Genomic DNA, 25,480 nt, shown 5'->3' with positions numbered 1-25,480 from the left:
GAAGGAGTAATTAGGAAGAGGAAAGGTACTGTATCAGCCTTAGGGCTGTTTTGTTTTGTGATCTGGGCATGTATCACAGCTCATTTGAGCCATAGCAGAAAAACTAGGAACGAACGGAGACCAGACATTCAGGAATAAGCAGCACAAAGGGGGATGTCTTTTGTCACCTATGGAGAAGTTATTGACAAAAAATTACATTTACCTTTCAGGCTAACAAACACGTGACTATCAGAATCTGGTACCATATCAGATGGTCTGTTCAGGTCCAGTGTATGGGACTTTACTGTAAACAAATAGTAAATAGAGATCTATATCTAGGCTCTTTAAACCTAAAAATATAAACTGCAATTTTAGAACATGTTTTTCATTAAACATCTCACAGCTGATGGCAATTACAACAAAAATGTCATCAGAAATGTTAAAGAAATTTATGAAAAGAAATGTACTTCTCTTTTTGAAGTTTATTTCATTTTCAATTGTTAGCAATATTTTTTGGCTTAAAATGAGGCTTGGTTTTAATAACTCAGAAGAACCATTAGCAAATTAAATAGATGCCTACTTAACATTTAAAGAATGGTACTTTGAAATACAAAAGTAATACAAATAAATTATAAACATTTAGAATTAAATGATTTTTCTTTTTTGAGTCTTTCGCTGTGTATCAGATTAAGAGATTTGTGACAAGCTCTAGTCAACCAAAACAGCACTCATATATTAGGTATTTAACTGCACTCATCTGATATTTACACCAGGCTTTACATCGCCTGTAACTTACAGTCACTGTTAATGCAAAAGGTCTTTTCTTCTCTCTGTAGAACACCTTCAGCCTGCACAATTGAGGAAAGAAAGGTCAAAACTTTCGCAAGCACACCTGAAAGCAGGCTGCATGAAAGGTGCAACCTCTGCACTTCACCAGACCAGCAGGTGGCAGAAATAAGTAATTTTGGAGTGAGATTTCTCACCAGGTAAAGGTAAAACAAACTCAATTTTTATTTTTATTTTTTTTAAATTATTATTATTATTGACATATTTCGCTGGATGGAAGTCCTTTAACCAAAACTAACCCAGAAAAATTAAACTTCAAAATTTATTCTCAGCTTTGTGAGTCAAGTTCATAGTTGGACCTATTTTCATATCATCTATGAAATCCACCGAGTTCTGAGTTCCTTCTGTTGGTAAAACTTAAACTTTTTTTTTCCTTCTGACTTCCATACATCCCTCTTCTTACAGTTTCTATTTTAATAAACCTGTTTTTACAAATACCTTTATTGTTTGGTGTACCATTGAACTCTGAGACTGTGTCGATCCTTAGAAAAGTTATGGCCTGTAACAGCAGCAGGTTCCTGGCACCCCATGCCTCATCTTTACCTCCATTACACTAACATTAATGGTGCAGGGGTTTATGTATTGCATTTTTTGTGTGGGTTAAAAATAGCTCTCAGTGGGTGACTTGCATATTGTAGTGAGTCTGCCTGTCAGTGTTGACCTTTGAAAGTCATCTTTTCTAGAAGTCTGCTCCCTTTCATCATTTTGGAAGAGAAGTAAGGTATTAAATAATTATTACATTTTTGTTTGTCTGTATGTATTTTACCCATGCAATTATTAAGATTGAAGATACATTAACTAGAAGGAATAAAATAGGGTTTAACTTTATGGCTAGCAGAGAGTATTTCCTTCTCAAAACATCACTAGAGGGACATATTTAATCTTGGCTACATAAGGGACAAAAAATTTTTACAAATGTTGATGAGCAGGTGGAAGTTAAAGATTATAAGATGGGCACTGACTGCACGAAGGAAGTTGTTGCTGTCTCATAGGTAGAAGGATGGTTTTTTTGCTGTAGAGAACAATTCTTTCCATATACACTACACACAAGCCCACCACAGGGTTAAATTTCTTCTCCATGCTATAGCTCAGTCCTTGCTGAGATACAGGTTTCCTGAGATTGCTTCTAGCCTTATGTTTCTACGATTTCACTCCCTGAACAAGAGCTCTATGCATAGTGACTGTTATATTTCAGCAGAAACACATATTCCTGGGGAAGTGTTCAAAAACCAAGTAGAAAAGGCTCTTAGTGACATGGTTTAGTGGTGGACTTGGCAGTGCTCAGGTAAAGGTTGAACTTGACCTTAAAGACCTTTTCTAACCTGGTTGGTTCTACGATTCATGAAGTGCCTGCCCTCAACTAGTTATACCTACCACAACTTTGAGGTTTTTCCTAATGCTATCACTGTGTCCAGAAGATGTCTCAAAAGTAACAATAGTAATTGGGATTTCTCCCACAGTCAGAGGGACAACTGAGAAGTAGGCTGGTGTTGCAGAGTTCCCTTTAGCCACCAGAATCTGCTGCACAGCCTTGTCCATAGCCTCTGTGGTGCACAGCCCCTTTGCTGCTTCCATTGTCACTACAACCTGCAGAAACAAAGCAACGCCTACGATTAGGCCTAGTGCAACACCACACAGGAAAATTATTCCAGTTCTACCATGCCTGTCTGGATAAGAATGGAAAATGAGAAACAAGTATAACAGGAGACGAGTTTTTGCTTAAAAAAGCAAAACAAGCAATGCAGACATTTTGCAAGACAGAAAGCGTTTTTCACTTCAGTCACCTGAGTTTACTATTGTCCATTTATAAAATGGGAAAACTTTTTCACCAAGAAGTAATCAAATGCTGGCATAGCTTGTCCAAAGAGTTTGTGGAGTCTCCATCTTTGGAGGTATCATTACCTAACTGGGCAAGGCCCTTGAACAACCTGATCTAACTGGACCTGCTCTGGAAAACAGGTTGGACTAAGACCACTGGAGGTCCCTTCCAACCTAAATTGTTCTATGATCATATAGTCTGTTAATATTTTTCTGCATTGACTATGGCTGTGAAGGTAAATCAGATAGTATTTCTTCATTACACTGAATTTTCAATGTAGTTTTGGCTATCCCTGAACCACAGGGGAATGAGAAGGATAGCACATTTTTATACATCCCAGTTGCACACCATTCAATGCAGTTCAGAAGATGCTGGTCAAGCAGAGCTGCCTGAGATAGGAAGAGATGAAAAAATAAGCATCAGCCTGAGGATCACGGAGGCCCTAAACCCAGTGATAACTGTGACCATATGTGTCATATGCAGAAAAAGTGTGGCTTTTTATTATATGCACAATGAATTTTGAGGCTAACATTGGATTATATGCTCATAATTTACCCCCATACCCTGTGTAATCTGCTTTATCAACAGCTGCATGTTGCCCAGATTGGCAGGCAGCAAAAAAGTAGCTGGTTGCTTCAATGAAGGGGGAGAAGGCAAGGAATTTGGCAAGGAATTTGGCTGTGTACTATGGTAAATAAAAGCTGTTTTATACACTAAAATTGATTAGCAGATAGAACTGGATCCTGTCCTTGGGCAGAATTTCAAAATGGAAGCACTATATCTGCACTGCAGGAGGGCACTGAAAGGTGCTTGGGTCATTTACATTAGATTATTACATAGCCATGCATCTAGCTAGATAGATATCTATAGCAAAACAGTTGGTGGTAATACTACCTGGACATCATTGGGCAGGTAGTTGTAAATCACTGCTTTTATTTCTAGTTGTTCATGTCGTCTGACTGAGTATGGTAATCTCAGGGATACAAAAAAGGCTTTGAAAACTGCAAAGGTGTGGGGTTCAGCTATGCAAAATCCTGAGATGAGAAAAAAAGAGAGTTGAGAATTGCACACTTAACATCAGCTGATAAAAAGTTGAATGTTTAATCAAAAGTCATTGTCTGGGCATCCACTAGGTCAAGAGCAGGGGAGGGAGACAGGCATATCCTTTCAACTCACCTGCACTAGAGACCCATCTCAGGAATAGATGATTTGCCCTCTGGAGTCACTGACATGGTTTTTGGTTGGTAAAATTTAGCAGGAATGTTTGTAGCTTTTTTGGATGAAATGTGGTGTTATTACCACTACCTTTCTTGTGGCTTCCTGGCCATGTTGAAGTTAAAATGAGATGGTTTATAGAATGGAAAGAGTAAGTGACAGTTTTGATTGTATAATCCATCCTCCTTCAGAGTCCACTTTGTGTTGTTTTTTATAAATGGTAATAATTAAAAAATATTTATCCCTCAATTTCTGGCTGGGCTTAAATATGTCATAAAAGACAGGAGTAAATGTCACAACCAAAATACTTTTGTGCTTTCCAGTACAGGCTGTCTCATTCTGTCAACATAACACTGTACTTCTGTTTTAAAAAACATACGTTCTCTATTCATCTGTAAAAAAAAAAACAACAATAAAATACCCAATACTTATACCTTTTTGTGGAGATATGCTTATTGCTTGAACTTCCCAGGAAGTTATAGAGTCAGGAGCAAAATTTTCTATGCTAAGAAGCAAAATAAAATATATTAGGAAGTATGGATAAAATGTAAACATCGTTATTTGCCAAAGCTTGAGTATTGTAAGAGAAAAAAATAGTCCCTCAATTGTGGAAAGAAAGTACTTGCAAATATTCTGAAGTCATCTGTATCAGATAAAGCTAATATTTATATACATTCTACTGTACAAAAGTAAACATATTCACCTGGTTCTGTAATACAGTACCTATGATTTCCAGGGTTTTTCACTTCTTCAATATTCCACCACCAGCTCTCAGGAAAATAACTGCGCAAGTTGGGAGAGGTTTCGTAAAACTCTTCTTCTTGGTCATCATAGTCTGTAACACAAGAGCGGGGGTTCTGTTTGAAGTCTTTGGCTGCTGAACCCACCTTGCCTTGCAAACCTTACCCTTACCCTTGCAGGGTAAGAATTGTCACTTTGTCAAAGAGAAAGCAACATGAAAAATACTCTGAATGAAAAGACTTCATCTGGGTTTCATCTTCTCTTAAAAAAGAGAAAAAATGACTAAAGCTTGTCATTGAACAAAAGGCTAATTCTACTTTCCAAGTTCAGTGGTTATCCACTACCAAACAACAAGACATTCCCCTTTAGCAGTGTGTAGCAAAGATTTTCCCTCTATACCATATTCATGACAGACAGAGCATGAAAGGGAAGCTCTGAGAAAAATGGTAGCAGAAATTACACTTGGAATGGGGTCATTGGCAACACAATTTGTTTGTTTGTCGGTTGGCTTTTGGTTTTGCTTTTTTTTTTTTTTTTATGACATGATCCCTGTGTGATCAGGGGAACTCTGGGGAGAAGAAAGGAAGGAAGGCAAAATTGTGCCTGGCTAAAGCGGCCCCTTCTCACGAGGTAGTGTTTGAGAGGTACTGGGTTGTTATAACAATAGTATCTCTAATAAAATAGTTATGAATCTGAGATCACTCAGAGCCCTGAGCACAGACAACAACCCTCTTCTCTGCTCCTCTATTTGCAGCCTTCTGGGGTGCTTGAGGGGCCAAGACCTCCTCCATAAAGCTGTTCCGCTGACTAGATGATTCCTGCCTTTTCTCACCCCAAGAAGTTATTAATCCCACTCTGACCCTCACAGTGCACAGTTGTGAAAATGCAATAGAAGCTCTGAAATACTGATGTGAAAACTTTCTCCTCTGCCCCCAGCATTAAATGCCCCTTAACCTCCATTGCCACCAAGAGAAAGGCATTTTTCTGTAGACAGTTGCATTCCAGAGTTCCTTACGTCGTGCCAAGCCCACTCTGGGCCTAGTCCACTTTTCTTTCTTTCTGAGGGCTGTGGCCTTCTCACAGCAGTCCTGGAAGGCTCTTCTGCATTCAGGGGAGCCAGCCACTTTTGTTAGCCTTTTCACACAAGAAAACCCCATAGGATTTAATTTCATTCCATCTTGACAGCATTTTTGTAGATCAGTGTTTTGATACTTTCTGGCTGCAATATAATTAAAGCCCAGAATTAGTGCTGTAGAAGTAGTGTAAAGGTGCTCATCATGCTCATTCCTGTCATTCTTTGCAGTTAGTTACTGCAACAGACCACCTTCAGCTGGGGACCTGCTCTCTGTTCTAAAACCAGTCCACAAACACAGGAGGAAAGCATGGGTCCTATGGCTTCCTAGATATTCTATTCTAAGCTTTCTCTTCAAATTTAGGCTGTAAACTATAAATGCTTCCTTGGCAGACTGGAATTAGATAACTTGATAGAAATAACCATGGCAGTGTTCTCCTTGAACAAAGAGACCAATTTCAGAAGTATGAGAGATTCCAGCTTTAAGTCTTCCTGTCTCCTGGCAAGGAAATACAGATTTGTGTACACGGGTTTTTTGGGGTTTGTTTGATTTTTTATTTTTTATTTATTTTGGTTTTTATACCAAATACTATACTAGCTCTTCTCTTAATTGGAGCACAAAGTGCCAAAACCAGCACAACTTCAAAGCAGAATATAAAGAAAAGAAATATGATCTATAAAACTGTTTTTGGCCACACAAACAATTTTGAAAAGCTTTGAAACCGTGACTGACTCCATGACATGTTATCTAGTAGAGGTACTTCATATTTAGGATTATAAACTGATGAATTAGTTTCCTTCTGCAGCTGGGCCACTCTTTGGGTTAGTTTTTTGTGGTTTTTTTTTGTTTTTTCAATTATTTTGATAAATGATGCATTGGGTCTCACAACACAGTATGCACACTTGTGCTAGGTTTTGTCACTTAATGCAAGAAGTGGGACCATATCTTGGTATCCTTTACTATTCCATCACTTCTTGCTCCCTAGATCCCAGCCAGACCCTTTTTGACTCCCCCTGCTAAGCCTTTCAGGCCACCCAGGTGAGCAGACATACCAAGTCCTGACATTTTCCTCTGAAAATCCAGAGATCTCTTCTGCCTTTTGGTAACCTGGAGGCATTTATAGCCTGGGAAAGCAAAACAGAAGAGCTTGGTCATGATATTACGGCAGTAATAGCCTGATCATTCAGTTCATTCATGGAAGACCAGTCCTGGGACTTAACCTCATTCATAGAAGACCCATATTTTGATGGATTACCTTACAGCCCTAGACAATTTCTGCCTGCCCCAGCTATGATGCGTACTAAAGGACCAGCAGCAGTGATCTGGGCTAACTGAGCTGCCAGAACTCAGTGGAAGAACAGAAATAGAAAAAATCCACAGTCAAAGAAGATTTTGCAATATCAGGATGAAATGTTTCTGGTATTTAAGCAATCAGTCTCCCCAGATCTATAGTGATCTTGTACAAACATCTAAAGTAAAGGGCAGGTTGCACTTACCTTCCCGAATTTTGGATTGAATTGTATCTGATAAAAAAGCCAGACCAACATCAGTAAAAACTTGAGCACTATCTGCACCACCACCTGCAGAGCATCCAAGATCATACGAATTCATAGCATTAAATACCTGCCAAATAAAATAGCATAGGTGGACTGTATATGCTTGAAAAGTTTTGGTTATTTTTATATACATTAGAAAAATTCTTGTAGTCATTGACATGCAGAAGCAAGACAAACTGGTGGTACAAGCTGTGATTGGAAACTGAGGTTAAAGCTGAGAGATATTTTAGGTTGGCAGTGCTTCCAAGTAGTACCTTTTTAATTTAAAAGCTTGTCTGCTGTAGCATGGAAATCCCTATCTTAAATATATCATTAATCTTAAATAGATTTTAAATTGCAAAAGCAAAACCAGTTTCAGGTTTAGTAAAGCTGTGATTTAGCAATTGATAGCCATTAATTACATTTTTGATTCTCTTATTAGTCATGGAAATTTTTGCTTGACTAGTAGATATGATATTTCTTCTTACAGGTATCTTACTTTTTTAGCTGTAAGCTTATTTTTCTTGTTCAGAATAAAAACTGATTTATCAACCACAGCTAGGGCAACTGCTCCTGCATGGTCTGTTTCAATTTGCAAATTGACTTTTTCTGTTGGTTCATACATCTCTCGTTCTGTTCGCACTTTAATCTAAATAGAAAAGATTGAAACAAAAATATCACATTTGTTAATAAAAAGTGAAGACTCTTTGGGCTAGGAATACTGTCAACAGGGATGCTCCTGTTTTATGATGTTTCTGTCTAGGATCCTGGTTTTTTGAAGATGTAGATGCAGGTATCTCCTACTGGAGGACAATGGCAGGAGGTTAAAAGATGTCTCTGGGCAGGATAATGGATGCTGCCTTTCAATGACACTTAAACACCAATGGGAATTAAAGATGTGTAAAGGGTTTGCTGAACTAGGGCCTTCATAATTTTATTATTTTCCAGTGGAAATAAAATCACCATGAAATGCAGCAAAAGACTAATTAACATACAAAATTAGCTGGTTTAAACCAGGTAATCGTAGCACCTCCTTTCTATCTCACACTTGAATTTTTCAACATGACTGGATTCAGATCTGGTTCATATCTGATGTAGATACTTCTATGGTTTAGGAGGAAGAAGCCATGGTGATTGTGAATAAATAGGGAATTATTAATGGAAATGCTAACTTGAACATAACTGTGTTTTGTCATTTTACAAATGAAGAATTGGCTTGTATGTTAGAGATGGATAATTTTTGTTGAAAACTTTTTTTTTTTCCAAATGTAGTATCACATTCTTTCACCCAAAACAACTTTTTGTTTTGGAAAAACATAATTTTAGAGAGCTGACACTTTTTGGCAGTTGTGTTTCATGATACTGGGAATGATTGCTGTGTCTTCCTTTTTTTTTTTTCATTTTCCGTTATGATACCAATATAAGGAAAAGGAGGAAGGTGAAAGAAAGGCTTAAAGGGGCTCCTATTTTGTTCACACTTCATTTTCTAATGAGAACTATATTTCTTTTACGTGCTTTACTCGCAGCTGTATCTTCTAGCCAGAATTCTCAGGACTCCCTTTTTCAGTAAAAATTAAATGTCTTTCACTTTTTTACTCCAGTCCTGCACTTGCTCTGCTGATACCCCATGTTTTTGTTTTTATTTTGGAATACAGTAACAAAATCTACTTGCTTTGAAAGTACCTTTCCTTCACAGACATCCATAACATCCACCCATACAGAGTCGGCAACAATCTCTTGATGGCCCTCATTTGCAATGAAGTAGTAAGCTAAAAAGCGAAAGGCGGGCACCATCTTCTCGGTGATTTTAAGGTTTATTATTTTGCTTGAAGAGGAGACCCTTCCCAAAAGCTCAACTTGTCCCTTTGTCACAACCTGCAGGGCATAAATCAACAGAAATCAAATATAGCGAATACACAGTAAATGGGGCATTATGTTGCATAACTTTCTATACATATATAGAATTTTCCAAGACTATTTCTGTTTAAAATTTATTTTCTTCCAGTGGCATTTAATTGTTTTAATTCCCAACCTGCACACCAATAGCCTGGAGGAGACCAGCACACCGTACTTCTAACACAGGAAGTGTGATAAAGCCTCTGCTGCACTGATCATGAGGCCCAGGTTTGAACACAAATCTGTCCCACCTCACTCAGTCTTACAGCTCGAACAGGGGGCCCTAGATGACAGTCTTATTTTTGCCTTCTACAATAACAGGTCATCACCCCCAAGAAGGTATCAGCTTTGTTTAATGTGTGATCAGTATTGAATCTTTCAGATGGTGTGGAATGATTGGACTAGGAGGTTTCACCCGAAAGTATTATTCAGGACAAAGTACTATAGACTGGCCTACAACTGATTTCAGCCCATCTCTCATTATTTAATTTCTTTCTCCCCGTTTTATAGTAATTATATTCATGGCTGGTCAGAGGAGTAGAAAACAGACACAGTGGCGCTACTGATAGCGCTCCGCCCTGAACAAAATACACAAAGCTTTCCTAAACACACAACAAATGGCCTTGAGAAAGAAAAAAGACATGCTGCAGCCTGGTCTTAAACCCTCACTGCCTTCATGTAGATGATCAAAGTCTGGGAGAGAGCTGTAACACTGTCTCACACTACGCCTTCCACACACCTTGTCTGCCTAGCACTGAGCCTTCCCAGAGCCCAGCAGCAGCAATTCCAACCCTGTGCTAAGTCATCCAACGAAAATAAACCTCCAAACCTAAATTTAACTCTAGGTATACAACTATTCCTATATAGAGAGTCCTATTAAAAATAAATGGGAATTGGTGCCTGTGGTGCTTATCATCCTGGGAAATTTAAGCTGCCAAGGAAAATTAAGACAAAGAAGATATAAGGGGATTAAACACATTTTATGTTTAACAAATTCACTCCTGGAATGTATCCATTTGTCTCTTTCAGCAAAATAAATACTTTGCATTATTTGTCCTGGCTGAGCAGGATTGTTTCCTCACTTTTTTGTCTATAGAACCAGTTTTCAGATCTAATTTCAGGATGCTATTTAGGGCCATAACAGCCAGTGCTTTCATGGGTCCTTCATGGGTCCTTCATGACATTACCTGCTGGAGATAACACTGACCTACCTGTTAACTAAGATCAGGTGCAGGTAATACAGAGCAATGGTAAGATAAGAATTATGTGTTATTCATCAAATAAACTATAAAAGGCATTTTCTGAGATAGTCAAGGTCCCCTAGAATACAACTAGGTTTTCTAATTGCAGGGACAGAATCTTTGTATATGTATGATCTACCCACAACAAGGTGGGAGTTCTGTAATAGCTGAAAAAAAGCATTTATGTGAATCAGACCAGTAAAAATGATATCTAACGCTGGCTTATTATGAAGAAAGAATACAGATTGGAAGGAGCAGGAAATAATGAGATCTGGATTAGGAGAAATCAAATTGCCGTAGATATAGAAGTTATCCCTCTAGGATTTCGGCTTTCAAGCTGTCAATTTAGTATCTTTCAAAAATATTCACGTAATTATGCATACAAAAATTACCCTATATGGACCTATTTGTTCTAGACTGTTTTAGAAACTACAGGCTAAAATTTACAGTTATGTGTCTTTCTTCAGAAGAAAAAATTACAAAGATTTGTGTATTACATGTCCAAAATATATGCAGACATAAAAAAATACAGAATCATAAAAATAGTTTCTGAGAGGGCCTGATGGAGATCTCTAGTTCACCTGCCTGCTGTAAGATAAGCCATCACCAACATAAGATTAGGTCAGATGTCGTTTTCTCTAGCTGAGTGTTGAGTCCTTCTGAGGACGACAGTTCTCTAAACTCTCTGGGGAACCTTTACCAGTACCAGGTTCATCACTACAAGATTTTTAAAAATGAACCTTCCAGGCCATAATTTGTAGCCTTTGTCCCTTGTTATATTGCATGGCACCACCTAGGAAGGTTTTTCTCCTTTATGTTTGTAATTCCTTTTCAAGTAATTTTAGGCTGCTATTAACTCACTTAGCCTCTTCATCAAACTGAACAAGCTCAGCTCCCCCATCCTGACTTGGTAGATCAGGTTGTGCTGGGATACTCTGGTCTCTGTTGCCCTTTGATGGATCCCCCCTGATTTCCCATGTACTAGTAAATAGGTAGATGTTCTATGTTGCATAGTTTCTAAAAGAAATTACTGATGTGATACTATTCTGTTTACCATATAATAGAAATAGTCAATGCTTCCACTGCCAGGCTGACGAACATCATTCAAGGTGATATGTAAAGTATCTCCAGGTGCCATAACGGTATGCAGGATGCTGATGCTGAGGTAGTTCAGGGAAACAGACTGGTATCTTTCAGCTCTGATACTGGTTTCTGGTGATTCTAATTTTTCTTTTCCCTCTTCAGCCTTTACCTGTCAGGGAAGAAAAAGGCAGAGTAAGTGTCCTTCAGGAGACAGTATAGTGTCACCCTTCATTCAAATCTTGTCAGGTTATTCAGAAACAGCTGGGAAATGAGATGAATCACTGCTGAGAACTCGTTAGCAGAACCTGGCATCAAACAACAGGGTTTTGATTATTTTATTCTTTTACCCTTTTTTGTTTCCTTCTGTATTTGCACTAGATATTTTTCAGCCTTTGCTCCTTCTGAATGAGAACAAATGGCTCAAAATCACAAAGTGATTTTGTACTTAAACATCATTTGTCTATTTTTATATTGTGCACATAGTAGAACTCTCTCAAATGTACTCAAATGTAGACTACTGTCTGCAGTGCTCAGGACTTTTCCTTCACCTTCTTATCATTTCCTGTCACTTCTCATGGCAATACTTCTTGCAGTCCCATTTCCATCCTTCATGCCAGGAAAATACATACCTGAACCACAAACCCCCCTACCCCCCACCACTACCATCAATGCATGCACTCCCAAAGATCTGATGTACAAGAGTGTCCACTTCAGTGAGACATTCTTCAGGCCCCTGGTCTCTCTAACCTATCTTACACAATCTGGACAAAGCTGTGCAGATAGTGTAAGAAATCATGTTCCACTCTCTGTGCTAATTTAATGAAAATAGATCATCTTCACAGTCATTAATGATTGTTTTATGAGGTATTCTCAGTGGCATATTTTTAAACCTAGATGTTTGGGTTTTCTTTACCATTATTTCAAGCATCTGAGCATCTCCAGGGATGTTAAATTTAAAGGGGATTAGACCCTCTTCATTAGAAAGTGCAGTCTTCTTCATTGAGGCATGTCCAGGCAAGGTAACAGTAGCAGTGACAGGTAGAGAGGCAGCAGGAGAGCCATCAACTGAAGTGACAGATGCCTATTGGAAAAAAATGTTTTTCTGTTACTTCAATGAAATGCCTGAGTTTAAAAACTGCCCACAAACCAAAATCAGTTGCTTTTATAAACTGGGAAAATACGAAACACGTTGGTGTTGGAAAATTTGGAATTTGGGAGAATGGGTAGCAACTGACTCAGTCTGGACTCGAGCTAATGGTAAAAATCTTGGAACACAACAACTGCCCAGATTTTCACTTAGCATCTATTAGATCTCAGCTGATCCCAGAGATATTTGTCTTTTCTCCACCTTATAATAAGGTAAATTTCTAACTTTAAGTCTCTGCAGAAAACTTTGTAGAAAAACTTGAAGGTCTGAAGTTTGAAAACTAAAAAACTTAAAAACTTTTTTTTTTAAAAGACAATACCCTGTTTTAGTTTTCAAAATTTGAATTTGATATGGGATTAATTTGATACATTATTACTTTAATCTTCTGATATGGAAGTAAGGAAGAGACTGCTCCACATTTTATGACGCCTTGTTGTACAGCACTGTGCAGATGACTTCCAGAACAGAAAACCAGCGTTTTCTGGCTTCAGTTTCCCTGCTTAGGATCTGTGCATGCAGAAATGAGACAAACCAGGCACACAAACAGTAGCTCTGTGTTGGACCTATTCCTAAAGGTCTCTGTTCTACAGAGCTCCCACAGGATCAGATAAGGATTTCATAAACAGGGCAGATATAAATCCCTTGCTATGGAGGCAAACAGAGTCAGCTTGATACTACATACCACAACAGAGAACGGGGCTCCGGGCACAAAATACTTTTTGGTGTTAGACAGATCAACAGCATAAGGAGATTTCACAAACTTCACATTGCTGAGTTCCTCTTCCCTCATCTCACCACCTGTTAATATCAAACAGTATGTGTTGTTATGAGAGCAGTAACTATGTGATCACATATTACCATAGCATCCATCATTTCTGTTTTCAATATTAATTGCTACTGAAGAACTTCTTGATAGGTATGCTCCCTGCTCATGTCTTGGATGAACAGCAAGACAAAGTTATTGGGAGTTGACTGTGCTTGTGCATATATCAAGTATCACGGTCTGATAAAACTGTGGGAAGGTATAAAAGGACAAGTAGGACTCACAAGGGCTAGATCATCTGCATCGCACAGTAGGTGTAGTACATATTCCTTACCTTTAGACTGATAGCTCAGCTAGCTGAGGTAGAAAGCAAGCAAAGATACCAAGCTCAACTAATAACTTTCTTTGTATGGAAGGAATAGATGAGGCTGAGGTGCTCAAAGAAGATCTCAAGGGGAGCAATTTATCTGTGCTCATACAGGTGTCTGGTATCACTTCAGATGGACTAGGGTACCTTAGATATCCTCACAGGGGTGCTTAACATGGGACAGACCGTACAGGAGAGTACTTACGGTAGACCTGAGTACTGCTGTAGCAGCAGTGGAATACCACATAAGATTACATAGGACATTTAAAGTAGCACTGGACATTTGTGTTCAGATAAGTGAATCCCACCCAAGGTTATGTTTGTCCAAAGAAGGGGGTCAGATGAAAAAGACTGTGATGCACGGCAGTATGAGCAAGCTTTGCAGTGAAGATTGGTACAGTGGACAAGATTTGACACACAAAGGGTTATACCAGAGAAAAATCAAGGTAAATTTTCCAAACTGTATCAGCTAAAGCATAGTGTACTCACTTGCAGTTTCTACAGTGGTAACAGCAACATATAAATGAAGTCCTTCCAGAGTGAAAATACTCTTCTCTAATTTCTCTTCCAAAAGTGAAGTATTTAAAGTAACTCTTCCTTTTCCATTTTGAATCTGAAATAAAAGTGGAGAAAAAAAAAAAAAAGTGACAATCCTCTACTGGTTTGTTGCCATTAGAATGAAAAAACTGTTGCTTATAGCATGACTACGGTATTATAGGGACCTATGTTTTGATAATTTCTGAAAGTATTCAGGTCACCACAATCAGAATAGTTCCACTGAACTCCAGTACTTACTGATAGCTGTTGCTCCAGGCCTGGAAGAAAGACTTTTCTCTCATTTTCATCCATTATGCCAAATCGCACATATGCAACACCTTGAATACCTTTCCCGTAAGTGTGTCTTTGGAAGGAAGAAAAGTAAGGAGATGAATCATTACATTAATAAAAAGCAAGCATAAATCAGACTAATTCTTTTTTGCTGAAACAAAACTGGGATATCTATAGGCATGCCATCTGTAACTAATAACTTGGAAACAAAAATTAGTCCCACTTACTGATAATTCAAACATGAAGACTTTTACTGCTCTGTGTGCAGAGAAATATATAGAGTAAATCCTATTGGCAGAGTCACATGTGGAGGCCTTGTCTGACAGAGTTTACACCCGAGTAGTTTGTTTTGTTTTGGTTTTTCTGTTTTTGTTTTTTCTTTTACAAATTAACGAGAACTCTAGTTGCATAGTGAGGTCTCACACAACTCATCCCGTTCACAGGAAGCAAGAGAGGTATCCAGTGTATTTAGATTGGATGAACAGCTAATTCCTTTGTATAAGACACCTCATGAACAGACCATTTAAAATAAGGGACCAGAGAATCATCTCAGGGACCTACATAAAGTATTTGGTAGCTCTGAAGACCTTAAGAGACAGATACTACCTGCTGATATTTTAATACCTACATTAGGCCAACACCATCTGCTCCATGTCTCTCCTATGGATTGATGCAGTATAGCATAGGAACCTCTGTCCAGAAAACCTCTGAACTCTCCATATAGGTCATGGAGACAGTGGATAGGGCACGTTGTTGCACCTGGCAGGCTCCTTACTCAACAAAACCCTGGCAGATGGCATCCTCCCGCAGCACAGCATGTAATGTGCTACGTGAGACCTGTCACAACTATGGTGTTGTCTTTTACTTGTGGAAATACTACTTCATGTCAGTTCTGTAATGACTTATTTTTGCTTAAACAAAGGCTCCTTCAAATTGACCTGATCAGCAGCACTGATCTATACCAATGAAACTAACTGAGAGACAGTTCTTAGGAAGACTGCTTAAAATGCCAGAACTAATAACCATGGGAAACAACAGTCAATATACCAAATAAGTGTTCATTTAATGCATGCCCAGTTCAGAAAAATAAATTCAATTATCATGAATTCCATATGCTGATTTTGATGAAAGTCAGGCAGGCTGGTGTAGTATCACTAAGACCTTGTCCAATAGACAAAAGAACATTATCCAGTTATTCGATTCCAGTTTTTCCTACTAAGTAATTACAATGTTAATGAGTAGTGAAGTATACATGAAGGAGTTGCACAGTCCATAAACTCAAAAGTGAGTGCTGCAATTACATACAGAGTTCCTCTTCCCTAGAAAGGATTAAAATATTAAACCCAGTTACCTGATACCACTTTATATCACAATATCAAGTAATCATGGATAAAGCTAGTTATTATTCAATAGAACCAAAAAAAGAAGTGAAGGTGCTCAAAAGGAGATTAAAAGAGTTGAGTTTGTTCAGCCAAGCAAAAGGAGGTGAATACAGGGTTCTGCCAGCACTCTGAATGTGTGCTGGGCAAAGGAAGGACCAGCACAGTCAAGGCAAAGAGCTCAGGGACAGCAGGCAGAAGACCAAGAGGCCTAGGATGAAATTAGACTAGAAATAAAACTCAATAGAACTTGAGGGCTGGAGGATCAGTCTTCCACTTAGTTACAGTGACAGGGTCAATGTAGTACATTTAGCCACTGCACCCTGTTTGGACCAAGTTAATTAAATTGAGTGCAGTGCTGTGCAGCTGGTTAGCACAGCACAGACCATGCCTGCTCTACTAAATGCCCTGTCTTCCACAGCAGGGTGGCCACATTCAGACCTGGGGTGTCTCTTGGTCTGTGCTTCCTCCCAGAACGTTTCCAGGAATTCTCTGGGGAGAGCTGTATAGTTGAGGCTGAGCCTGTGCCACGCACCAGCCAAGCCATCAGCAGCCAAACTCAGGGCTCAAGAACCTTCCCTGGAACTGTCTAATTTACTGCCTAGGTTACTCAAATACCTTTTCCGGTATTACCTTCAAATCCAAGCAAAGTTCATAATGTATGAGAGTAATTTTGCATAGAAGGAAAGCATCTAAGAAATTGTATCTCAAAAGAGCATAGAATCATAGGATGGTTTGGGTTGGAAGCGACCTTAAAGACCACCTGTTTCCAGCACCCCTGCCATGGACAGGGACACCTTCCACTAGACCAGGTTGCTCAAAGCCCCGTCCAACCTGGCCTTGAACACTGCCAGGGATGGGGGAGCCACAGCTTCTTTGGGCAACCTGTGCCAGTGCCTCACCACCCTCACAGTAAAGAACTTATTTTTAATGTCTAATCTAAATCTAATCATCTTCCAGATTATTTCTCTCTCCATCTTCTTAATGTGTAAGGTGGGCAAGATATTTCTGGCCATTTTGGTGTACAGCTGAGAGGTAAATAAAGAAAGAACTTTCTCCTAGGAGGCAATCATTAGTATTTCCACTCCTAAGAAACTTGAACATTACATAGTCAAGAAGGCTTGATGTAAGTTGATGAGCCACTGTTAGATCACACAGCAAATCTAGATCTGCCAGTGCGAGATCGAAAATACCTGAGCCACACAGCACAAAATACTTATCCAATCAAGGTTCAGTCTCATTCTTCCGAAGTACTCAAAATATTTTGATGAGTTAAATTTTCATTGTCTGACTTTCTACATTAATAGATGTCTTAGGCCATTCTAACTTTCTAATTTGATATAAGATCAGGTGTAATTTAGTCTCCATGGAGCCCTGCCTCATAATCTGGCCAGTTTGAGGGCTGAGCTCTGTAGCCATGTCTCATCCAGATCAGTGTTGCACTACTCTGCAGTATTGCATGTGTCTGTAGTGATGGTCATGGAAAGTCCTCTGATCAACTGTGTTTATTCACCTGGAAACACTTCAGCACAAAATCGCTACTCTCAAATAAGCACTAGCTTATTACTTACAAACTTCACTGGGCTTTGAGAGAATTTGATCTCCATTTCTACTTGAACTACATTGAATAGCAACATCTGAAGCTTTAGGATGTTTCTAAATATTTAAAGCATAAAGTGTAAAGAAAGGCAGGTTATTGTTTTGTCTGGAACCTTATCTAGCAACAGAGAGCAGGATCCTAGTCACCTTTTTACTATCAAACTAAAGTATTCAGAAAATCTTGTTTCATTTTCATCACCTCCACTTGGGCCCAGATAGTATTTCACACTAATATCTCAAGTTAGTAGTGGAAACACAGAGTATATAGGATTAAAGTCAGATTCAAGTAAAGCCAGAAGCTGATTAATTGTTAATGAAGAGAAAAAGGAGGAAGCTGCAAAGCTCATTATCTACTTCTCTGCCTTGTAAAACAGCCTTGCCATGAGCACACGTACTCTGCCTCGATATCAAACACAAAGCTGTCATTCCAGATGTGGTAGTATGGCTGAAGTGGGATGAGTTTGACTTCAAAAGATGGAAGCTCTACATGGAAGAAAAAAGAAGATAAAAGGTCACAACATGCAAGTTTCAAACTTATCTTAAACTCCTGGCATGTGGTAACACCCTCTGAGAAGATGCAGCAGTGCTGAGAGGATGTTTTAGTTTGACTCAGTAATGCACTTCTGAAGCAAATCCGATCATCTTCCCTTATACTGCTTTACTTCATATAGTAGAGCAGTTTTCACGCACACAAAAATGATTTACATTTTCATTTATAATGAAAAAAAATCAATTAAAAATTTCATTTACAATAAAACCAAGCCAGAAGATAAGCTTTAACTGCTAACAAATGGGCATTAAATGTCCTGAACCAGAAGCAGTCTGAGGTAAACCCACCCTGAAATGGAATGAGTGTGAATGAAGTTCTCAGCATCAGCTATATCACTCTGCAATTTGTTCCTATAAAGCCTAACTATCTACTACTGTAAATGTAACTAGAGAAATTTGCTCCTGGATTTAGGTTTTACAGAGGATGCTGTAGCCTCCACTATAATGTTATACCCACTAGCTAAGGCAAGCCCAGTTTTATTAAACTGAGATTTTAATATAATCCTGAGAATTTCTTTCATCTTTAAGAAAAAATAAAACAAACAACCCCACTCTAAATTATAGTGCAAATAAATCAAGCCATTTCTTACCCCAAATTGTTAAATTCCTACATTTTTACTTCTTTTGCAATGCCCTTACTTTAAAAAATCTTCTCTCAGTATAGGTACAACTCTAAGCAACTTCAAAACTGAATTCTACTGAGAGAAAATAGGCAGCTTTCTTTTTTATTCTAGTCTTCACTGAAAGCTTTGGTCAGAATTGCAATGATTTTAAAATGGAGCTCATTTCCATTTTTTTTTTTTTTTTCTGGAGTAGAACCCTTCCAAAAAAGGATATCTTATGAAAATGTTTAAGTTACTTAATTTGTATAAAAATAAAGGTTTTTTTGAACTGTAAGTGGAAGGCGCACAAAGCCAGAGTTCTTTTGTGCATCAGAGAGAGCAATGAGGCACTGAAACACTATGAATTTTGTTCTTAGTATCTAATTACTGCCAGGTTTAATCACTATAATATATCTTTTAGCACATAGAGATGACTTCATGTATTTATAGCGCAAATTACATATTCTCTTACCATAAATTTTAACTTCAAATTCAGCAGAAACATTAGACATTTCATATTCATGAAACCAGGCTTTGATTTTCCAAGTTCCAGGCCTGAAGATCAGATTCAGCAGAAAAAAGTTGATTAGGATTCTTTAGGTATTTTTATGATGCTAATATATTTAAATTATCACTAAATGCTGATGTTTTCCTTGCCTTGATCTCATCCCAAACTAATTTATTAATGGATTTCTCTTTGCTAGGAGCCAGAAACATATTTCCAAATGTCCTAGGAAACACTCAAAAAGACTTCATGAGGAACTGCAAGATAAGATAATTGCAAGCCACATGTAGCATGCACTGCCTTTGAAAAGTCCCAAGAAATAGGTAATTCACCATATATTTCCTATAGCTGTGATGTCAGAATCAATCTAACATGCAAGAACACACTGAATATTAAGTAAAAGCTTGACTGTTTGAAATCAGAGGTAATTAATTACACTTTGTAAACATAGCCCTTACAGAAGTGCTCTACTTAGTGTAGTCAATATGGTTGAGCAGATAGGTAAGCAGTTTACTAAATTGTTCCTTACCAAGAGAAATGTTACTAATTGCAGCATATTAACATTAAATTCTGGACTCATCTCTATAAGATGAGGTGCTTAAAGGTAAAAAGATACTAACCATAGGTTCAATCCCTGCTCCATGGTGAGAGAAAATCAATTTTGAAAGGTAACTCAAACAAATCAGCAGTTAAAAATGTTAAGTACTTCAACAGATAAGAGGAATGAATCTGGGTGGTTTGATCCTGCTAACAGGAAGTGGGATGAGTCCTCCTCACTTTAGACATTATACTGTGAGGTCTCTGATCTGCATAGATCCCCTTGGGCTCCTTGACAGACAATGGAGAGAAACAGACAGTGATGAGACGTGGTTCATCTCATCCTGACACAGACATCTAAAGCAGCTCAGATGAATCACAACCTAAATATCATAGAATCATAGAATCATAATATGGTTTGGGTTAGAAAGGACTTTAAACATACTCTAGTGGAAACTCCAGCCCCCCTTCCCCAGGCAGGAACACCTTCCACTAGACCTGGCTGCTCAAAGCCCCATTCAAACCTGACCTTGAACACTGCCAGGGATCTCAGTGGCAACCTGTGCCAGTGTCTCACCACCTTCACAGTGAAGAATTTCTTCCTAATATCTCATCTAAATCTACCTTCTTCCTTTTTAAAGCCATTCCTGCTTGTCCAATCCCTATATGCCCTTGTAAAAAGTCCTTCTCCAGACTTCTTGTAGACCCCCTTTAGGTACCGGAAGGCTGCTCTAAGGTCTCTCCAAAGTCTCTCCCATGTCAGAGAAGGGAGTGTGGGGTGACACACTTAGGTATAGACCCCTGCTTGACAGTAGGCACCAGAGCAACCATGCTTGGTTAACTGCTGTCTCATGCTGCCAGTGTGCCATGGTACTTCCCAGGTGCAATCAGAGCACAACTGTCTTCTTTAGTGCACCTCCTGTTCTGAAGAAATGGTAAAGCAGACAGTACAGAAAAAGAACAGAGGAAAACAGGAGCATAGCAGAAAGAGGGGAAGTGAAAGACAAGACTTGTTTTTATCTTGAAGATAGTTCTGCTGTGAGACATTTTGACATGTGAACTGTTTCAATGCTCAAGGCACAGCAGTAACGTACTCAGCAATGTCAGGTATTTCAAAGTTTTCAGTGAACACTGCTTTTATTTTCTGGTCTGACTTTTTAACCACCATTCCTTTTGAATTCTGTTGAGAGAGAAAAAACAAACAAAATTGTACACCAGGTGTCAAAAGTCTACATCCAAAAGCTCAGGTTCATATGCTAGTCCTAACGAAGAGAAAATGCTCTGCTTGTTTTCTTGCTTTAATATTCACAGTATGTTTCCCTCCATGCTCCTGAAATTAGCTAAAAATAAGTAGACATTTCTCAAAATGTGTAAATACAGTTTTCTGGAGAGAAGGCATAGTTATAATTTTACTTTCAGATCTTTTTCATAGTTCCTGTGCCAAAGAATCACTCATTAACTTTTTTTTGTCTACTTACTAGCACAGCGACTGTAACTGTGTCATCTGCTGGCCTCATAGCATTGTCCAGAATGAAGATCCTGTATTTTACTGTTTAACAGAAGAATAAATTTTTTCACATATTTATTTCTGGCCTTTCTAGGTAGCAATTATTACAAGCTCTGAAATGGGTTACTAAATTTAAGATAAAACATTTTCTTTTAATGAAAAGAAATCTGAGAAAAATAAAAGAAAAATAAATGCTTTGCATGTTTCACAACCAAACAGATACCTTTTAGAAGCAAGTTCCAAAAAATACCCAAGGAGATTCACTCAGTATTGTATCCCTTTTACAGTCAAGGCCTGCAACCAAATTCAAGAACTTTTTTGACTTGTCTCTCTTGTTAATTCAATTTTTAAGTAACAAAACAGTTGCAGTCTTTAAGTGAAAAGGATGCTGGTGTTGAAAACAGAAGCAGTAAGAGGTTTTTCACAGGTTTCTCACAATTTTGCTTTCCAATGGAAAGCCATTGTTAGGCTTTTTGACTAAAAAAGAACAGATTTTGCCTGGCTCCTATTAGAAGAGAGAATGACTTTGTAACTCCGGTGACATTTCCGCATGGGTTAATACCATGTGCAGAGCACATCCTGTAGAAGCCCTGTCTGTAAAAGGTGAGTTTAAAATCTGGACCAGCTGGTAAGGACAGAGGTAGGAGGGGTTAAATGAGAAGGATGTATACTAGGAAGATTCAAGTCACTGTTGCTTTTTCTAATCATGCCCTTGTAGTATTTATATTTGACATCTGAAATGCAGCATTTGTATTTTAACCTTTGGAATTTGGTGTGTATATAGGCTTATCCGTCTGAATAAAAATGTAGCCTTTCTTGGAAGACAGGAGGATGCGAGTGCGTTGAATGGTCTGCTTATAAAGGTCTCTGCTTTCAATGACTAGCAGAACATATGGCAGATGACTCCTCTTGAACAGATCCTGTCGTTGAGTTCCTGGCTTGACCTGAAGAAGACAAAAGAAACACACCCCACCCCACCCCCCCCAAGAACCTGGTAATTTTGGAACCACACAGCTAACGCCCAAAACACCTGAAGTGTTTAAATCATTTTATGAACACTATTCAAATACAGATACTAAATTATATCTTTCTCACTGAGCGTTGTATCTTTCTAATTGGGTGAACATTTCTTTTTTAAGTATAAATGCTATCTAATCCCCCATTTTCCACCATAGAAATACATATTCTTCTGTCCAGTGGCAATAACTCAAGCCCAGTGACATTTCTTTAGTCTATGTGCATGTTAAATTCTAGTTACCATGTCATTTCGAAGTTGTAGCAGCTTCTTTTAGTCCTTCACTTGCTGAAATCCTGGCTATGAGATTAGAGCTTTACCTCATGGTGGTTAATACAATGTTTCTAAACATCATGCTCAAGAAGAACCTGATCTGAAAGCTCAGGTTTTAGCTTTGTGAGTAATCAATCCGAGCTAAACTGAGTCTTGCTCTGTGCTGTTTTCCAACCAAATAGCCCAAACAAGTACTCGAACTAAATGCTGCCAGACTTCAGAGAGACATGTCAGAAGCAAATGGTGCAAAACAGGATGCAAAGAATTAATCGATTTACACGTTTGCAGAAACATCACAAGCTTTGGTCTGAGAAACTGCACGTTTCAAGGTTTCTCCTGTTTTGTAAAAATGGGCAGTATGCCAGAGGCAGTCTTAGTTTAAATTATGCAGAAAACCAAACAGCAATAAAACAATTACATGTTTTAAAATTTAATTTCATCACAGATCTACAGTGACGAAAAGCTCTTTCATCACCATGTGATGAGCATGCTAGTAGGGCACAAAAGAGCACCACAATCATCACTGAAATTATATTTGTGATTGTTTTATTAGCTGTTTGGGTGAATAGGGTGCTGCTGACACTGGAACTGGTGTTTTGCCATCTGTGTCTAAGGATCAGTGCTGTCTCTGTTCCAGTGTATTCCTAGTACAGATTATGGATTTTTTATCACCAAAGTAAAACATTTACATCACTATGATGGTAGACTCACCATTAATTTTTTCATGTCTTGGTAGTTGTTATTTTGGTTAAGGTTAAAGATGACCCTCTCTGATAGCAGCTGATTTTTTGTCTCATCTTTGAAGTATGCAGTAACTTGCACAGGATGTTGTGCTCCGTGGACTTGAACTGTTATTGTCTCATGTGTACCCAAATGTACCACATTTGGGGCAGTAATTAGAAATCTAAACCAACAGAAAAACAGATTGTCCAGTATGAAGAATGATTTTTGCATAATTAAAAAATGCCCTTGAAAGGGGAGGAGGGTTTGATATTTCTGCTCAAATATCTCATCAAAGCTCTTGTCTGGCCATGGCAAACACCTAAATGCACTTGATCCTGGCGGTAACAAAACAAGAGTCTCCTCTTCAAAGTCAATTTGAAGGACTTTGTTAATGCTCTATTGATTTGCTCAGTTACATCTATTTCCCAAACAGAGGAATTTGTCCAACTAGAAGAACCAGTATCAACATATGTAAATGTCCACTCAAATAGAGGATAAGTACAGAAAAATTCTGAATCTCTCCCAGAAGTGAGACCTTTGCTTCCTGCATTGCAGAAATCAATTACAGAAAGGAGAGTTATTCTTTCCCAACCAGTCTAGTAAATGTCATAAACTAAAGAAGAGCAGACAGCAATAACAGCATGAATATCATGCTTCAGCAGGACATTTGAAATTGTTTGTTACAGAATGGATATCTCTCCCCTTACAAGTTCCTTGAAAAGGCAGTTTTACTTTTCCCCTATTTAAGGTAATACAAATTCTCAGTGGTAAAAAAAAAAAAAAACAGGCTTTGTTGATTCTCTATCAAAACCTTTAGCATTTCCTACTTTCAAACAATTTGTTAGGAGTGAAGAATTATTAATAAAGTGTACTTACGATGGTGCTTGCTGTGCGCTGGACAACAGCAAACAATAGCTCATCAAAAATAGCAGCCTTTCCATTGGAAAACTCTACATCTGCAAAACAGAAACACCAAACAGCCACTGTCAATCTCCCCTTGAGCTGCAGGTTGTAAGGAATGTTGTAAGGAATGAGCCGATGGCATACCGCAGCAAAGAGCATTGCCTATCCTGGTTATTTATTAATAACTAGCAAAACTTTGCAACCAATAATGATACACATGCTAGTGATACACAGATTAAATAGCCTGGGAAGAGACATTTTGGCCCGAGCCACAGTTTTACATGTGATTATTCATTCATTCTCTTCCTAGATTCAGCGTTTTCACGATAGCAAGTAGAGGTCATGAGCAGAGAGGAGTTTTCACAAATATGGCAAAGGCAATCCCCAAATTCAACAAGACGCCATGGCGAAAAAGTGTCTGTTAAGCACTTCTAAATGGAGACAAATGTAAGTGACAGGTCCCTTCTCTATTAACTTTACTTCTTCATATCTTCTCTACTTAGCTTCAGGCATCTCTGTGGTCCACCAAAGTTGAGAGAAAGCTCCTGGTTTAGACAGCACCAAAGGAGTTGTGCTGGAAATCTACCCGTACAACTCAGTCCCAGTTTGTAGTCCTTGAAGGCATTAATGCTCTAACTTAAGTGGAATTAAAATAGGTGTCTTTCAGCTACTCACAAAGTTTTGCTTTATGGTCAAGACAGAGGGCTTTTCCAGAGTGTAATTAGTCTGATATTAGCATGAGCACATAAGATGATTCATCAGTTGAAGGCACTTCAGATTGCAGAAAAGACACACAGTCTCTTAAAAGGCAAGATACTCAAAAAAGGGGACAAAAAAAGTATCTGAGGAATAACTCTGCAGGATTCAGTTTTGGTCAAGGGCAAATGAAATAACAAACAAAAAGTCTTACTGGGTTTCATTTTTGCAAGCTTTTACTGGATTGTTGTCCCACAGACATAATTTTGTTGACTAATGAAAAAAGAAAATTGCCCATCTGATTAACAGGAAGGTCAAATCCCAGAAATGATTACATGCCCGTCCGAATGTTCTGGGGATAAACTGCCCTTTAATACACCACATTTAAATCTGTGTCTATAATTATTAGCAATGGATGCCTTAAATCACCACTTCACTATTTGTAAGGGAAATTCATGCTCACAGAAAGGGCTGCTTGCACTGTGAGGGTGAAGAGGCCTCCATCTCACCCCACTCCTTGCCTAAGAGACATACTTTTCCTTGCTCTTCAGACAAGCTGCCTTAAGACAAGGAGGTAGGTGAATAGGAGAAGGTGTAAGGTGTCAACAAACCAGTTCCCTATTTTACACTGGGCTCTTCACAAGTGCTGTAGCTCCCTC

At 38.4% G+C, this 25,480-nt stretch overlaps 1 protein-coding gene across 2 annotated transcripts in view; it reads right to left on the bottom strand.

Moving 5' to 3' along the window:
* The window catches only part of LOC130594227 (complement C4-like), a 42,588-nt gene extending 18,338 nt beyond the window's left edge, over nucleotides 1-24,250 (bottom strand). For both annotated transcript variants that reach the window (XM_057399989.1, XM_057399990.1), the window contains exons 1-23: nucleotides 24,099-24,250; nucleotides 23,211-23,403; nucleotides 21,972-22,155; nucleotides 21,183-21,253; nucleotides 20,799-20,884; nucleotides 19,135-19,217; nucleotides 17,907-17,994; nucleotides 14,501-14,606; nucleotides 14,195-14,318; nucleotides 13,258-13,373; nucleotides 12,342-12,509; nucleotides 11,400-11,597; nucleotides 8,892-9,083; nucleotides 7,708-7,857; nucleotides 7,170-7,296; nucleotides 6,726-6,797; nucleotides 5,616-5,819; nucleotides 4,583-4,694; nucleotides 4,294-4,364; nucleotides 3,539-3,678; nucleotides 2,200-2,412; nucleotides 776-827; nucleotides 203-283 (exon numbers count right to left, since the gene is read on the bottom strand). In XM_057399989.1, coding sequence (XP_057255972.1) covers nucleotides 203-283; nucleotides 776-827; nucleotides 2,200-2,412; nucleotides 3,539-3,678; nucleotides 4,294-4,364; nucleotides 4,583-4,694; nucleotides 5,616-5,819; nucleotides 6,726-6,797; nucleotides 7,170-7,296; nucleotides 7,708-7,857; nucleotides 8,892-9,083; nucleotides 11,400-11,597; nucleotides 12,342-12,509; nucleotides 13,258-13,373; nucleotides 14,195-14,318; nucleotides 14,501-14,606; nucleotides 17,907-17,994; nucleotides 19,135-19,217; nucleotides 20,799-20,884; nucleotides 21,183-21,253; nucleotides 21,972-22,155; nucleotides 23,211-23,403; nucleotides 24,099-24,163 — 2,896 coding nt within the window. In that variant the 5' untranslated portion in view covers nucleotides 24,164-24,250. The remainder of the gene's footprint in view (nucleotides 1-202; nucleotides 284-775; nucleotides 828-2,199; nucleotides 2,413-3,538; nucleotides 3,679-4,293; nucleotides 4,365-4,582; nucleotides 4,695-5,615; nucleotides 5,820-6,725; nucleotides 6,798-7,169; nucleotides 7,297-7,707; nucleotides 7,858-8,891; nucleotides 9,084-11,399; nucleotides 11,598-12,341; nucleotides 12,510-13,257; nucleotides 13,374-14,194; nucleotides 14,319-14,500; nucleotides 14,607-17,906; nucleotides 17,995-19,134; nucleotides 19,218-20,798; nucleotides 20,885-21,182; nucleotides 21,254-21,971; nucleotides 22,156-23,210; nucleotides 23,404-24,098) is intronic.
* Nucleotides 24,251-25,480: the final 1,230 nt, after the last annotated feature.

The sequence above is a fragment of the Pezoporus wallicus genome, unplaced genomic scaffold, assembly GCF_028554395.1.
Source record: "Pezoporus wallicus isolate ANWC-B61680 ecotype Strahan unplaced genomic scaffold, APGP_CSIRO_Pwel_v1 scaffold_7383, whole genome shotgun sequence".
In the NCBI taxonomy this organism is placed as follows: Eukaryota; Metazoa; Chordata; class Aves; order Psittaciformes; family Psittacidae; genus Pezoporus; species Pezoporus wallicus.
Note: the sequence above shows the minus strand (reverse complement) of the source record. Positions and strands in the feature narration are given on the sequence as shown.